At 47.2% G+C, this 17,307-nt stretch overlaps 1 protein-coding gene across 10 annotated transcripts in view; it reads right to left on the minus strand.

The window, feature by feature from the left end:
- LOC132396914 (phospholipid scramblase 1-like) overlaps positions 1-17,307 on the minus strand; it is a 131,078-nt gene that overhangs the window by 32,237 nt on the left and 81,534 nt on the right. For 2 of the 10 annotated variants that reach the window (XM_059975011.1, XM_059975010.1), the window contains one exon: positions 12,414-12,577. The exons of 6 other annotated variants lie outside the window; for them this stretch is intronic. In XM_059975011.1, coding sequence (XP_059830994.1) covers positions 12,414-12,577 — 164 coding nt within the window. Of the gene's footprint in view, positions 1-10,105; positions 10,254-12,413; positions 12,578-17,307 lie in introns of those variants that run through there. 2 more of the 10 variants (XM_059975006.1, XM_059975009.1) reach the window with 2 other exon arrangements.

Below are 17,307 nucleotides of genomic sequence, written 5' to 3' on the forward strand. Positions count from 1 at the left end.
ACACTGAGAGAGGGGGAGGAGTGGAGAGTCCGTCATCGTGCCCGACGCCGGCCCCCTAGGCCCGAGTCGACATAGTAGCAGTAGTAGTAGTGGATGGACATTTGCACTCTCTGTGTCTGCCCCTTCAAAGTTCAAAGTCCAGTCTTGATGAAGGGTCTCGGTCCGGAATGTTGGCTGTACTCTGTTCCATAGATTGTGTGTGTGTGTGTGTGTGTGTGTGTGTGTGTGCGCGCGCGCGTGCGTGCGTACGTGCGTGCGTGCGTGTGTCTCTCTCTTAAAGGTCAAAGTAAATCTAATATCAAAGTACTGTATACATATCACCATATACAACCCTGACTTTCATTTTCCTGGACACATACGTAAACACAATTGCAAAGAAAGCACGACAGCAGCAAATTTCTGTGGCCTTGAGTGAAATTATTCCAGGATTCCCGATAACCCTGTATCTCCTCTCAATAGAGAGCAGGAGAAGGCTACTCGGCCCCTCAATACTGCCCTGTGCTCCTGCTGATTATTGATAACCTTTCACCTCCCCTTCCCTTTTACTGTCAAGGTCTATCTATCCGGGACCATACTCTTCAAGTGTATTGACCAGTGTTTGAGGGAGAGTTTGGCCATCTCAGCACCGAGAGAATGTATGTTGCCTCAAATGAGTAACTTCTTCATGTTACTAGGATTCAGTCATGCAACATAGATACATGGGAGAGAACCAGAGTGACAGGTGCAGTCAGACAGACAGACATACTTTATTGATCCTGAGGGAAATTGGGTTTCGTTACAGCCGCACCAACCAAGAATAGTGAAGAAATATAGCAATATAAAACCATAAATGATTAAATAATAAGTTAATCATGCCAAGTGGAAATAAGTCCAGGACCAGCCTATTGGCTCAGGGTGTCTGACACTCTGAGGGAGGAGTTGTAAAGTTTGATGGCCACAGGCAGGAATGACTTCCTATGACGCTCAGTGTTGCATCTCGGTGGAATGAGTCTCTGGCTGAATGTACTAACCAGTGCCTAACCAGTACATTATGGAGTGGATGGGAGTCATTGTCCAAGATGGCATGCAACTTGGACAGCATCCTCTTTTCAGACATCACCGTCAGAGAGTCCAGTTCCACCCCCACAACATCACTGGCCTTACGAATGAGTTTGTTGATTCTGTTGGTGTCTGCTACCCTCAGCCTGCTGCCCCAGCGCACAACAGCAAACATGATAGCACTGGCCACCACAGCCTCGTAGAACATCCTCAGCATCATCCGGCAGATGTTAAAGGACCTCAGTCTCCTCAGGAAATAGAGACGGCTCTGACCCTTCTTGTAGACAGCCTCAGTGTTCTTTGACCAGTCCAGTTTATTGTCCATTCGTATCCCCAGGTATTTGTAATCCTCCACTATGTCCACACTGACCCCTTCTTACAGAGATCCTTCGTAAGAATTACCTCCAGGGTAACAGGGCAGCAGTAGGTCATTCCAATCCCAGGAATGAAGGGGTTAATGTATGAAGAATGTTTGATGGCCTGGAGTTTAGAAGAATGAGGGGTGATCTCATTGAAAATCTCGACAGAATGGATATGGGGAGGATGTTTCCTGTGGTGGGAGAGTCTAGGACCAGAGGGCACAATCACAGAGTAGAAGGATGTCCCTTTTGTACAGGGATGAGGAGGAATTTCTTCAGCCAGAAGGAGGTGAATCTGTGGAATTTGTTATCACTGTTGGCTGTGAAGGCCAGATCATTGAGTACATTTAAAGTGGAGGTTCATAGGTTCTCGATTAGTAACGATGTCCAAGGTTACAATTCCTACTAACTATCAAGTGACCATTTACATTAGAGGCTCCCAACCTTTTCCATTAAGCAAGGGGTTTCATAGAGCCCAGGTTGGGAACCCCTGTTTTACCCCAATCTGATTCTAATCCCATTTTAAGCTCCTCAGGAACCCATTAAATCTTCCCTGGTTCTGGATTCTTCCACGGGACAAAGCATCCCCTCCACACCTGCCCTGTCAATAGCCCTCAGGGTCTAGGAGCTTCAAGAACTCCATCTCAATCTTTTGGACTCTGTTGGTATTGACCCTATCAAATTCAAATTCAATTATTATTCAGCCACACAAGAATACCCATGAATACAGCCAATGGAAACAGCGTCCCTCCGGGACCAAGATACAAACCACAACACCAATAGTCACACACAGCACAAAGCCCATACAGTCATACAAAAATATATATAGTCCCTGATTGACACACCCTGTAGATTAAAGGTGCATTGGTGTTATCGGCAAGAATAAACAGTTTTTAGCAGTCTGCAGACAAACGTACACACGCACCTAATCTAGCTTGTCCTTCCACTAGAGGGCAGCACTGATGGGAGTGGCCAGCCCCCAACCTAGCATGGACACCACCCGACGCTACCCCCAGCAACTTCTCCCCGGACTGCTGCAACAGGCAAGCCCACAGCTTGAGGCCTAGTCCTCGCTACAGCTGAGGCCACACAGATACCCCGCCATCTGCCTCGCCTAATAGACAAGGGAAACAGACTTGCAGTAAATTTAGTAATATTTAACTAAAATATTACGTTAACCAATGCCCAACAGGGTCCAGATATTTCGAGAATAACACCCAAGATAATCACTCACAAGAGAAAGTCTGCAGATGCTGGAAATCCAAGCAACACACACAAAATGCTGGAGGAACTCAGCAGGCCAGGCAGCATGGTCTTCTGAGGTTCTCCATTATTTTGTGTGTGTTGCCAAGATGATCACTCGTTGCTAGACTGCACACCGCCTTTGCGCATGGACTCTGCCTTTCCGTAGCAGGCAGTGACACGGTCCGCACCAAACCCAGCTCCTCCACCGATGAGCAGATTGCTGACGGGGTAGGCCTGTAGTCCTTGAAGATCCTAATGCCCAGCATTGCCTTACAATCGTAAAATTGAAAAAAGACCAATGTACCAACCGCTGCACTACTGTGCTGCCTTCCCTTTTGCCAGTTTGAGATTTGAACTCACATTTCTGGATCAATGGTCCAGCTCTCTGATTATGGATCCAGCTAAGAAATTTGGAGAGATCAAAACCTGGTTCATCACGTAAGTCGGTCACTGTTAAATCCATTGAGGCTTCTTTGACTACAAAGTGCAGAGCAAAAAATAACTCTCTCTCCTTCTCTCCTGGGCATCATGGTGGCACAGCAGTTGGTATAATGCTTTATAGTGCCAGGGATTGGGATATAATTTCCACTGCTGCCTGTACGTTCTCCCCGTGACCACGTGGGTTTCCTCCGGGTGCTCTGGTTTCCTCCCACAGTCCAAAGGTGTACCAGTCTGTAGGCTAATTGGTCCTGTGACATACCGGTTAGTGTCACTCAGTTGTGGCATGCTATGTTGGCACCGGATGCAATGTCTCCAGCACGTCCTCAGACCGTGTTGATGTTTAATGCAAACACCACATTTCACTGTACGTTTCGATGTGCATGTGACAAATAAAGCTAATCTTTAATCCCTCTTAAATCTTCTCCTGCCAGGCAAAAAGATAAAATGAAAACCTGACAGCAGGTACCACCAGGCTCGAGGACAGCTTCTATCATGTGGTTATAAAACTACTGAACAGTCGCCTAGCATGACCTCACAACCCACCTTGTTATAACCATGCAGCATACTGTCTGCCTGCACTGTGCTTTCTCGGTAGCTGTTATACTTTGTTCTGCATTGTTATTATAATAAGAACATAAAATATAAGAGCAGAATTAGGCCATTTGGCCCATTGAGTCCACTGTCATTTCATCATGGCTGGCCATTTCCCTCTCAAACACAATCTCCTGCCTTCTCCCTGTAACCCTTCATGCCCTGACTAACCTCTGCCTTACATATACCCAAAGGCTTGGCCTCCAAAGCTGCCTGTGGCAATGAATTCCACAGATTCACCACCCCCTGGCTAAAGACACTCCTCCTCATCTCCATTCTAAAAGGACATCCCTCTATTCTGAGGCTGTGTCCTCTGGTCTTAGACTCTCCCACCATTGGAAACATCCTCTCCACATCCACTCTATCGAAGCCTTTCAATGTTCGATAGGTTTCAATGAAGTCTTCCCTTGTTCATCTGAATTCCAATGAGTACAGTCCCAAACACTCTTCATTTGACAAGCCTTTCAATCCCAGAATCATCTTCATGAACCTCCTTTCAACCCTGTCCGATGTCAGCAAATCCTTTCTTTAATAAGGGGCCCAAAAGTGTTCACAATACTCCAAGTGAGGCCTCACCAGTGCTTTATTAAACCTCAACATTACATCCTTGCTTTTATATTCTAGTCCCCTCGAAATGAATGTTTGCATCCCATTTGCTTTCCTCACCTCACGCAATTAACCTTCAGGGAATTGTGCACGAGGACTCCAAAGTCCCTTTGCCCCTCAGATTTTTTGAATTTTCTCTCCATTTAGAAATTCGTCAACCCTTTCATCTCTTCTACTAAATTGCATGACCATACACTTTCCGACACTGTTTCAGCTGCCACTTCTTCACCCACTCTCCTAATCTAACTAAATCTTTCTGTAACCTCTCTTCTTCCACAAAGTACCCTGGCCCACAACTTTTTCTCGTATCTTCCTCAAACTTGGCCACAAAGCCATCAATTCGGTCATCCAAATTCAATTCCGTCATCCAAATTGATGACCCGATCTGTATGAACAAGCTCTTCACTGTATCTCAGTACAGGTGACAATAATAAGCCAATTCCATTACTCCTTGGAAGGACGTTAGAATTAACTGTGAAAATTTATTCTGCATTCTGTTATTGCCTTTGCCTTCTACTATGTCAATGAAATACACTGCATAGACTGCATGCAAAATGATTTGACTGTACCTCGGTATATGACCATAATAAACCAATTTATTTACTAGTTTACCGAACTACGTGGACTGTTTGCTGCATAAATATATACAATCATAAAAACAGCGAGTTATGGAGAGGATGTGGAAGGCAAGGAACTGTGAAGATGGACAAGTGGAACCTGTATGAATACTGGTGTAGGTACAGAGTGACGGGGTGGGAGACAGTGCTTCAAACTTGGATTGTTCTCAGCCCAGTCTATTTCCTCACCCACTCAGCCAACTTGTCCACCTCACCTCTGGAACCTACTCAGAGTCCCACCTGGTTTTGCTGTCTGACTCCCCCATCTCCCTCGCTGGCTGGTGATCTGGAGTATTCAGGAGGGCAGGTGCTGGTCTAGAGAATGGGCCAGGGGATCTCCATCTGTGGGATGCCACAAATGACCTCGGTACTGCACACAAGCACACGGGTACAAGAGATTCTGCTGCTGTTGGAAATCCAAAGCAACACACACAAAATACTGGAGGAGCTCAGCTGGTCTGGCAGCATCTATGGAGGGGAATAAACAGTCGACATTTCGGGCCGAGACCCTTCAACAGGACCGGAAAGGAAGGGGGAAGCAGTCAGAACGAAAAGGTGGAGGGAGGGGAGGAAGAAGTTCAAGGTGGCAGGTGTAAGGGCTGGAGATCAGCAGAGATCATAGAGGGGGAGCAATGAGAGAGGGTCTCACTGAACTCCCATCAAAGAGAAGATTTAAACTTCCTCAGGGTTGGCTTTGCAGTGGAGCAGCAAATCATAAACACCAGAGATTCTGCAGGCACTGGAAATCTAGAACAACACACACAAAATGCTGGAGGAACTCAGCAGGTCAGGCAGCACCTATGGAAAGGAATAAACCGATGACGTTTTGGGCCGAGACTCTTCCTCAGGACTCAAAGTGAAGGAGAAAGGTGCCGGAATAAAAAGGTGTGCAGACACACACGCACAAAACCAAGGCCACAAGGGACTACAGAGAACTGTGGACACAGCCAGTCCATCACTCAAACCCGCCTTCTCTCCATTGACTCCACTTGCCACTGCCTCGGGATAGCAGCCAAGATAATCAAGGACCTCATCGCTCTCTCTTCCCTCCTCTCCTGTCAGGTAGATGACACAAAACGCCACGCTGCATCGTCGGACCCAAGCGCTGGATCACACAGAGACTTGGAGGTTGAATTTGGATAACTCAGGATAACCTGGCTAGAACTTCAGTAGGCGAGGATCAGGATACCCAAGTCAACGAGGGGTTAGCTCTGCCCCTTTAAATATACCCCAAGGCACAAAAGATCTGTGCCCAGCTGATAAATCCCCAGACCAATTACAAGCTAACAAGTACCTACTGTAATCAGTGACAAGAATCCGAGGCTACGCATTTGGACACCTACAACGACTTGGAGAATTAATTGGATGTATTCAAGGACAATTCCAACTTAAGTGTAAGCTACAAAAGACCAAACAACAATGCCTAAAAAATACAGAAAAAATGCAAACAGCGAAAAAGCTCAGAGCTGTCAGCATAATGCACTGATGACCCAAGGCTGTGACACCAAAGCTTGAGAACACGTGCCACTAAGAAGGGTCTGCTGACGTTGGAGATAGCCCAGGGGAGGTTCACGAGAGGGAACATGCAAACAAAAGGGTTAATATGTCAGGGGCAATTGATGGTTCCGAGTATATACTTGCTGGGGTCGAGAAGAACGAGGGAGATCTCACTGAAACCCATCGAATATTGCCAGGCCTAGACAGAGTGGACATGGAGAGGAAGCTGTTGAGACTGGGAGAGCCTAGGACCAGAGGGTCAGAACGGAAGGATATCCCTTGAGAACAAAGGTGTGGAAGAATTTCTTTAGCCAGAGGCTGGTGAATCTGTGGAATCCATTGTCACAGATGGCTGTTGTGGTAACTTCTACTTTTAAAAAAGGACCACTCATGGCCAAAAGAACATCTTTATCTGGGACGGCAAATGATATTTACAGTACAGAGGCTTTCAGGACCCTGGTACGGCCTGGGTGGAGGAACTACATACAATGTCTACTGGAAGTAGAACCCTGCCAACCTGGAACCAGCTTCCTGATTAGTATTAACTTACTTTTAATAATACTCACATTACAACAGCTGTGGAGGCCCAGTCATTGGCAGTATTTAAAGTGGAGGTTGATAGGTTCCTGTTTAGTAAGGGTGTCAAAGGTTAGGGGGAGGAGACAGGGGAATGGAGGTCAAGAGGGTTAATAAATCAGCCAAGATCAAATGGTGGAACAGACTCGATGGGCTGAATGGCTTAATTCTGCTCCCTTCTCTTATGGAGCAGAAGCTACGTTTGTATAAAGACCTCAGTAACAACTCACACTTTTGACACAAGGTCGTGCTTTCAAATCCTTCTCCAGACTCCTTATTCCCAATGTCAGTACAGAGAAATTATCTTCAGAAAGAGATTTGAACCGGAGGACTCCAGGATTCAATTATTAATTTTATACATCATCAAAACAGGGCCCTTCGAACCAGCTAACCTCCACACGGTCCTTTCCTTTCCATCTGAATCATCTCCACCTCTCAGTACCTTGTTTATTCTCTGACACTTATCGTCTCATCTTGACCACTTCCTGAAGTCTCACATTCTAGATTGTAACACTCAGTAAAAGAAACATCTTCTGAAAGAGTAGGTTAAAGGTTCAGAGTGAAACAGTGGGCCAAAGTGCCTGTGTTCCAATACCTCAACACCATCTTCCTGTCCCCAAATCCTTTAAATCTCTTAATATCTGGAAACACAGCCACAGTCTTGACTGATCTGTATGTCCGACCAGCACAGCACAGCAAAGAATTCTAACTATTCACCACACTCTGGGTGAAGAAACCTCTCCAAACTCGGTCCTAAGCAGCAACTCCTTATTCTGAGGCTGTGTGCCATAATTCTAGAGGTACGAGGATAGGAAATGCTTAGAGGGATGTGGGCCAAATGGGATTAATTTACATAGAGCTCTTGGACAGCACGGTGGCAAATGGGACTAGTTTGAGAAGTCCCTTGGTTGGCACGAACAAGCTGGGATGAAGGTATTGGTAATGGTATTTACCAATACCATTTGGTACTTGGTATTGTCACAGGTACCAAGAAAGAGTGAAAAGATTGTCTTGCATACAGTTCATACAGATCAGAACATTATAGAGTGAATATAGACACTTGAACAGGATCGAAATAAGCTGCAGAGAGTTGTAAACTCAGTTAGCTCCATCATGGGCACTAGCCTCCATAGTATCCAGGGCATCTTCAAGGAGTAATGCCTCAGAAAGGCAGTGTCCATCATTAAGGACCCCATCAGCCAGGACATGCCCTCTTCTCATTGCCACCATCAGGAAGGAGGTGCAGGAGCCCGAAGACACAACCTCAATGATTCAGGAACAACTTCGCCTCTGCCATCCAATTTCAAAATGGACAATGAACCCATGAACATTTCATCACTACTTTTTTATTTCTGTTTTTGCATTACTTATTTAACTAATGAATATATATATTACTGTAAATCACAGTTTTTTATTAATATGTATTGCATTGTACTGCTGCCACATAAACTTCACAAAATACGCTGGTGATATTGGACGTGATCCTGAGTAAGATGCAACAAAAGCACAGTACACACCACCAAGTTCGATTCCCGCCGCTGTCTGTACGTTCTCCTCCGGGTGCTCCAGTTTCCTCCCACAGTCCAAAGACATACCAATGGTCATTGTAAATTGTCCATGTTTAGGGTAGGGTTGAGTTGGGGGTTGTGGGCGGTGCGTCTCGAGGGCTGGAAGGGTCTATTCTGCACCATATCTCAATGAATAAAATGTGTACACACAAAATGCCATAGGAACTCAGCGGGTCAGGTAGCATCTACGAAAATGAATAAACAGTTGATGTCTCAGCCTGAGATCCTTTTGTGTAACAGCGACAGACACAGTGCAGTGGAGCCATGGGAGGGGTGAGCTGCTGCATCACAGCTGAAGAGACCCGGGTTCAATCCCCACCTCCGGGGGGTCTGTGTGTGTGTGTGTGTGTGTGTGTGTGTGTGTGTGTGTGTGTGTGTGTGTGTGTGTGTGTGTGTGTGTGTGTGTGTGTGTGTGTGTGTGTGTGTGTGTGTGTGAGCGTGTGGTTGCGTGTGTGTGTGTGAATGTGTATCTGTGTGAGTGAGTATGTGTGTGTGTGTGGTATTTGCACATTGGATTTCTCCAGGGTACTCCTGTCCCCTCCCACATCCCAATAATGTGCAGGGTCAGTGGGTTAATTGGCCACTGTCAATTGCCCCTTAGAGCAATTAGAGGGGTAGAATAGGGGAGACAGCCATGTGGGATGGCAGGAAACGAGTGGCTGATGTTTAGGACGGGCTCGGTGGGCTGAAGGGGCTATTTCTGTGTTGTGTGGCATTGCTGAATGTCTAAAGCAGGCGGAGGGATGGATCGTTCTGGTCTTCACTGTGGGAGAAAGTTAAAAGCTCTCTCCACTTCCACACTGAGCTCCATCCCTTCCCGCATCACTCTAGCAACTGCTCCAACTCAAGGTTCAAAGCAAATTTTCCAGAATACATATACGACACCATATAAACCCTGATTCATCTTCCTGTGGACATACTCGGCAAATCTATAGAATAGTAACCATAATAGGATCAATGAAAGATCAACCAGAGTGCAGAAGACAAGAAACGATGCAAATGCAAATATAAATAAATAGCTATAAATAACGAGAACGAGATAACACAGACCGAGACCGGTACATCTTTTCAAACATCTCATAATCCTGTCAACCAAGTTTGCGTGAAATTGTTTAAAGTTGGAGGACAATCTGCCCATCTACTGTTCCCTAATGCTATTGCTGATAATTCCCAGCCCTGTGCTGGTTTAGTGCTCACCTCACTGCTAGTTAAACACGGGGTTGACTATCAGCCCATTAGAAGCAGGAACAGAGCTTTGCCACTTGGTCCATCAAGAGTACCCTGTAATTCAATCATGGCTGGTCTACCTCCCCTCGCAACCCCAATCTCCTGCCCTCTCCCTGTAACCTTTGACGCTGTAATGAGGTCCCTGAGCCACACCTGGGGCACAATAGAGAAGATGGCCAAGGACAGACAGAGATAGAGGACCTTCATTGGTGCCCTAAACGCCAGCGGTGTAACAGGCAGCAAGTAAAGAAGTACAACAAAATTTCTGAAAAACTATAGATAAATAAACACTGGCACAAACAACCAATGTGCAAAAGATATATCATGCAAAGAATCATACTGAGAGCAGGAGTGGTAGAGTCCTTGACGTGGTGTCTCTCTTGATGGTGAGCGAGAGCCCGTCCATCCTCAAATCGGGGACTTGGAGAGGCGGCGCGGCAGGTTGTAACATCGACACGGTGAGCTGCTGGTCCTCCTGCTCACCCTCACTAGTGAGAGAGACCGTGTCTGAGAAACCCAGGCGTTGGCTTATAGCTGTTGTTCTCTGATCATGGTCTCTTTGGGGGCTTTGCTATTCCTTGCACGGAGGGTGTGGGTAGGTGGGGTTGATACTTTCTGCTGGAGCAACTGAGGGGAGGTGGAGGGTTGATGTTTACACTGCTGCTTGTGCGTGGGAGGACGAGGGGGCTCTGGGAATTTGATGTTTCTGTCGTTCGTTCCTGGGCATTTTTTTTTCTGTTTTGTGGATGTCTGTGAAGAGTAAGAATTTCGGGTTGTATACCGTATACATTCTCCGATATTAAATGGAACCTTTCGAGTCAGTTCAGCGCTGAGCTGACCGAAGTTATTCATGCTGGTTCAGGAGTCAGAGGGTTGTGGAGTAATCACTGTCCCTGAACCCGGTGGAGTGAGACACCAGGAAGGATATTATGTGGACTGGAAGGCTTGAGTTATAAGGAGAGAAAAGACAGGCCGGAACTGTTTTCCCTGGAGCGAAGGAGGCCGAGAGGTGAGCTGATTCATAAAAACTGTCTCGGGTAGGGAAGGTTGTCACAGGAGAGTAGGAGAGTCTAAAACTAGAGCACACAGGTTTAGTGTGAGCGAGCAAACATTTAACAGAGACCTGAGAAGCAGGTTTTTTCACAGAGGGTCTGTGATCGAGCTGCCAGAGGAAGTGGAAGCCGTAGATACAATTACAACATTTAAAAGTTGTTTGGACAGAAACATGAACGGGGAAGATTTAGAGGGGTACGGGCCAAATGCAGGGAAACGGATTCATTTACATAGGCATCTTGGTCGGCACGGAGAAGACAGGTCAAAGGGCCTGTTTCTGTGCTCTATAACTATAAATCTGCTACCCTTAAGGGAAACTGTTGTTTCCTGTTTACTCCACCTATGCCTCGTATACTTTTGTACACCCTAATTAAATCTCCACTGATGCTTTTTGTTCTTCCAAAGATACAAGCCCACTGCCTTGTCAATAGCTCCTCGTAACTCTACCATGAATGGCCCTGAATAAGGAGGAGTGTTAGGCGTGGGGCGGTACGGTGGCATAGTGGTCAGCACGACGCTTTACAGTTCCAGCGATCTGGGTTCAATTCCCGCCCCTGCCTGTAAGGAGTTTGTACATTCTCCCCGTGACCATGTGAGTTTCCTCTGGGTGCTCTGGTTTCCTCCCAGAGTCCAACGATGTACCGGTTGGAGGGCTGATAGGTCATTGTAAATTGTCCTGTGGTTAGGCTAGGGTTAAATTGGGGGTTACTGGGTGGTACGGCACCAAGGTCTGGAAGGGGTTATTCTGCGCTGTCTCTCAATACATAAACCACATTCCGTGAAAACCCAACACTACACAGGCTCCAAAGGACACACCAAGAAGATGGGCTACATCTGGAGGCACAGGAGAGACTGGCCCAGGACAGCAGACTCCGGTGAGCTGCAGTCCGCGGCCTATGTCCTGTACACACAGTGAACAGTCGGGAACCGAGGAGTGTGGTAGAACAAAGGGATCTGGGAATACAGGTCCAAAATTCATTGAAAGTGATGTCACAGGTAGATAGGGTCGTAAATAAAGCTTTTGGTATATTGGCCTTTATAAATCAAAGTACTGTGTACAGGAGATGGGATGTTGAAGTTGTATTAGACATTGGTGAGGCCGAATTTCAAGTATTGAGTGCAGGTTTGGCTATCTACCTACAGGAAAGATGTAGATAAGGCTGAGAGAGTACAGGGAAAATTTATGAGTCTTAGGTTCCGTGGATTGTTAACACAAGCGATGCATGTTTCAATGTACATATGATATAAAATGGAAATATGAGTTTCAATCTGACTCACAGAGGCCCTTGTGCGAGAGATGGAAATTCCCTTTTGCAACTGTAGCTTTCTGCCTGCCCTGTGGCACTGTCCACAATTCACACACCGACCTCACACCTGATGCCCTTTATGCACCCAGAATGATCCAGCAAGTTAGACGATGCCTACTGGAAGTCAAACAGCTCATATTTCAGGTCAAAGCTCATCTCTCCGATCTAATTCTCTCTCTACAGATGCTGCTTGGCCAGCTGAGTAATTCCAGCATTTCCTCGGTTTATTTCTACAGCACAGAAGCTGCCCCCTTGCCCCGTCTGATTCACGCAGACCTGCTGTTTTACCTGGCTGTTGTTCAGCACGCCCACAGCTTGGCTCGGCTCTGGAGGGCTGCTGGCATCTCGGGCCTCTGGGAACGGGCGGACCGAGGGCCGGTGTCACAACCGGAGATCCGTGTGTCATCGGGGGAGTTGGAATATCTGCGGCTGAGTGCTCAGAGGCTCGTGATCTTTGGGCACAGAGTTCGAAAACAGCGACATGGCAGACTTTTAACATCGTAAACCAGCAAGTTGTTTGTTGTGTCTCCCCACTTACGGTGAAACGGAGGCACCTCCTTCTTCCTTATTGGGGGGGGAGAGAGAGCCTGTGGTGTGTCCAATACCGGGTGAAACGCGGTCTTTGGGGTAACTGCAAGTCTGCGCCTTTGCTATTGCTTTGCTCACGCCTGACTGCTGGTAGCGGGTGCGCTTTATTTTTGCCGGTGGAGGGAGGGGGATTGCTGCTCGTTGCTGCTTGTGGGAGGGAGGGGAGCTGGGGGGGACTTTGGGCTTCTAACATTTAATTGTGGTTCATTCTTTGGGGCACTCCTCTGTTTTCATGGATGTTTGTGAAGAAAAAGCATTTCAGGATGTATATTGTATACATTTCTCTGACATTAAATGTACCTTTGAAACCTACTCCCATCTACCTGCATCCAGAGCGAGGCTCTCCAAACACGTCCCATCCATGTACTTACCAAACATCGCTTAAATTTTACAATTCAATGATTCAAAACACACTTATTACTTAAGTACACAAGTCAAGTCATGTTGCTTCTTATTGTCATCTTGACCATTAGCTGCTGGTACGTTGCACAGTAAAAACGAAATAACGTTCCTCCAGGACCATGGTGCTACATGAAACAACACAAACTACACTGGACTTTGTGAGACAACACAAGGCTACACTAGACTAGGTAAAACAACATAAAAACTACACTAGACTACAGACCTACACAGGACTACATAAAGCGCACAAAACAGTGCAGGGCAGTACATTAATTAATTAATTAATAATTAATAAACAAGACAATAGGCACAGTAGAGGACAAATTTCAATATAATATTATTGAATGTAAAACCCTGAGGTTTGTCTTTGGCACAGACAACCGCAAAACCAAGAAACACCATGGAACCCGTTCAAAGACAAACTTCAAACCCCCATACCACCCATGAACAAAAAAAATCACACAAACAGCAACAAAAAAAAGTGAAAAACACAGAATATAAAACACAAAATGGACAGAGTAGACAGCTCAGTTCTAGTTCAATTTACAGGCAGCCCCCCCTTCAAAATCACCCAAAAGAACAACGAAAAACACACAACCAGAAACCAGAAGCACATCATAATGTGAACTACAGAGTCCAATCCATAAGCTGCATCGAGGGATAGAGAGAGAGAGAGAGAGAGAGATCATCTGTATGCCAGGACCCTGCTTCAGGAGCAGCGAGAGGCTGGTAGATAGCGCAGAGCACTCGCTCGTCTCCATGATTTCAATCTTCTTTGGCGCTTTAATTGGCGAGAGATGGAATTGATCACGGCACGGGCTTGTGCTCCGTCTCCAGGCTTCTTGGCCTCGAGGCTGCACGCTTCGTGCGGAGACAGCAAAGTGCCAGATCGCTCAATCGGCCTGGAAACACTCCACCACAATGTAAATCACAGGCTCCAGCAGTAGCTGAACCACATTTGAAAGAAAAAGAAGGTTTAAGTAAAGTGAAAAAAGCAGTTTTGTGGAACACCAGGTGGACGTCACCCTCAGTCACCGGTGCCATCTTCAATTGAATCGCAACCTATCTCTTTCACTGGTAGCTTACCCTTGCAGGACTGTCTAAGGTTAGATATCTTGCAAACAGGCCCTTCAGCCCATCATAAGTGTGCTGACCATCGTGCCTATTAAGACTGTCCCCACCTGCCAGCATTAATTCCACATCCCTGCTCATTCACCTGTCCAGTGTCACTGTTCCTGTCTCCACATCCCTGCTCATTCACCTGTCCAGTATTATTGATCCTGTCTCCACATCCCTGCTCATTCACCTGTCCAGTGTCACTGATCCTGTCTCTACATCCCTGCTCATTCACCTGTCCAGTGTCACTGATCCTGTCTGCACATCCTTGCTCATTCACCTGTCCAGTGTCACTGATCCTGTCTCCACATCCCTGCTCATTCACCTGTCCAGTGTCACTGATCCTGTCTCCACATCCCTGCTCATTCACCTGTCCAGTATTATTGATCCTGTCTCCATATCCCTGCTCATTCACCTGTCCAGTGTCACTGATCCTGTCTCCATATCCCTTCTCATTCACCTGTCCAGTGTCACTGTTCCTGTCTCCACATCCCTGCTCATTCACCTGTCCAGTGTCACTGTTCCTGTCTCCACATCCCTGCTCATTCACCTGTCCAGTATTATTGATCCTGTCTCCACATCCCTGCTCATTCACCTGTCCAGTGTCACTGATCCTGTCTCCACATCCCTGCTCATTCACCTGTCCAGTGTCACTGATCCTGTCTCCACATCCCTGCTCATTCACCTGTCCAGTGTCACTGATCCTGTCTCCACATCCCTGCTCATTCACCTGTCCAGTGTCACTGTTCCTGTCTCCACATCCCTGCTCATTCACCTGTCCAGTGTCACTGTTCCTGTCTCCACATCCCTGCTCATTCACCTGTCCAGTGTCACTGATCCTGTCTCCACATCCCTGCTCATTCACCTGTCCAGTGTCACTGTTCCTGTCTCCACATCCCTGCTCTTTCACCTGTCCAGTGTCACTGATCCTGTCTCCACATCCCTGCTCATTCACCTGTCCAGTGTCACTGTTCCTGTCTCCACATCCCTGCTCATTCACCTGTCCAGTATTATTGATCCTGTCTCCATATCCCTGCTCATTCACCTGTCCAGTGTCACTGATCCTGTCTCCATATCCCTTCTCATTCACCTGTCCAGTGTCACTGATCCTGTCTCCATATCCCTTCTCATTCACCTGTCCAGTGTCACTGATCCTGTCTCCACATCCCTGCTCATTCACCTGTCCAGTGTCACTGTTCCTGTCTCCACATCCCTGCTCATTCACCTGTCCAGTGTCACTGTTCCTGTCTCCACATCCCTGCTCTTTCACCTGTCCAGTGTCACTGATCCTGTCTCCACATCCCTGCTCATTCACCTGTCCAGTGTCACTGATCCTGTCTCCACATCCCTGCTCATTCACCTGTCCAGTGTCACTGATCCTGTCTCCACATCCCTGCTCATTCACCTGTCCAGTGTCACTGTTCCTGTCTCCACATCCCTGCTCATTCACCTGTCCAGTGTCACTGATCCTGTCTCCACATCCCTGCTCATTCACCTGTCCAGTGTCACTGTTCCTGTCTCCACATCCCTGCTCATTCACCTGTCCAGTGTCACTGATCCTGTCTCCACATCCCTGCTCATTCACCTGTCCAGTGTCACTGTTCCTGTCTCCACATCCCTGCTCATTCACCTGTCCAGTATTATTGATCCTGTCTCCATATCCCTGCTCATTCACCTGTCCAGTGTCACTGATCCTGTCTCTACATCCCTGCTCATTCACCTGTCCAGTGTCACTGTTCCTGTCTCCACATCCCTGCTCATTCACCTGTCCAGTGTCACTGATCCTGTCTCCACATCCCTGCTCATTCACCTGTCCAGTGTCACTGTTCCTGTCTCCACATCCCTGCTCATTCACCTGTCCAGTGTCACTGTTCCTGTCTCCACATCCCTGCTCATTCACCTGTCCAGTGTCACTGTTCCTGTCTCCACATCCCTGCTCATTCACCTGTCCAGTGTCACTGTTCCTGTCTCCACCATCTCCCTCGGCAGCTCGTGCCAGACAGCAACTACTGTGTGTGAAGGATTTACCCCCATATCTCCTTCAAACCTCCTACCTTTCACCTTAAACTTGTTATCGTTATCATTATATGCCATGCCATATCACGTAGGCAATCATGGTCTCATCAATTGAGAAGTTTTTCTGAAGAAGTGGTTTGCCATTGCCTTCTGGGCAGTGTCTTTACAAGACGGGTGACCCCATACATTATCAATACTCTTCAGAGATTGTCTGCCCAGTGTCAGTGGTCACATAACCAGGACTTGTGATCTGCACCAGCTGCTCATCCGACCATCCACCACCTGCCCCCATGGATTCACATGACTCTGACCCCCGGGAAGGGGGTGGGGCTAATCAGGTGCTACACCTTGTCCAAGGGTGACCTGCAGGCTAGCGGAGGGAAGGAGCACCTTACCCCTCCTTTCGTAGCGACGTATCTCCACCCCGACACCCGCTTAAACCTGTGCCCTCTAGTTTTAGACATGCCTCTTCTCATTGCTACCATCAGGAAGGAGGTACAGGAGCCTGACGACACACACTCAGCGATTCAGGAACAGCTTCTTCCCCTCTGCCATCCGATTTCTGAATGGACATTGAACCCAAGAACACTACCTCACATTTTTTTTGTTCTCTTTTTGAACTATAATTTTTTAAAATATATTTCTTTTTTTTATTATTAGGCATTGCATTGTACTGCCGCCACAAAACAACAGACTTCACAACATATGCCGGTGATATTAAACATGACTGCGACTCTGAAACAGACACTGGTTATCTATACGTCTCAGTTTTATACACCTGGATTGTACGAATTCTCAGCCTCCTTTGCTCCAAGTGAAAGAAGAACCAGCCTAGCCATTCTCTCTCAAGTCCTCCAGCCCCGGAAACATCCCCATGGATATTTCCTGCACCCTCTGGAACTTTCCATGGTGGGTTGACCAACATACCAAGAGTTAGCCTATGGCACGTGCAACTAAGAAGGCGCTGGAGGGACTCAGGAGGTCAGGCAGCATCTCTGGAGGGGAATGGGCAGAGATCTGCACAGTTGTACTACGACGACCCAACTCCTGCACTCCCTGC

The sequence above is a fragment of the Hypanus sabinus genome, chromosome 7 (genome assembly GCF_030144855.1).
Source record: "Hypanus sabinus isolate sHypSab1 chromosome 7, sHypSab1.hap1, whole genome shotgun sequence".
Lineage (NCBI taxonomy): Eukaryota > Metazoa > Chordata > Chondrichthyes > Myliobatiformes > Dasyatidae > Hypanus > Hypanus sabinus.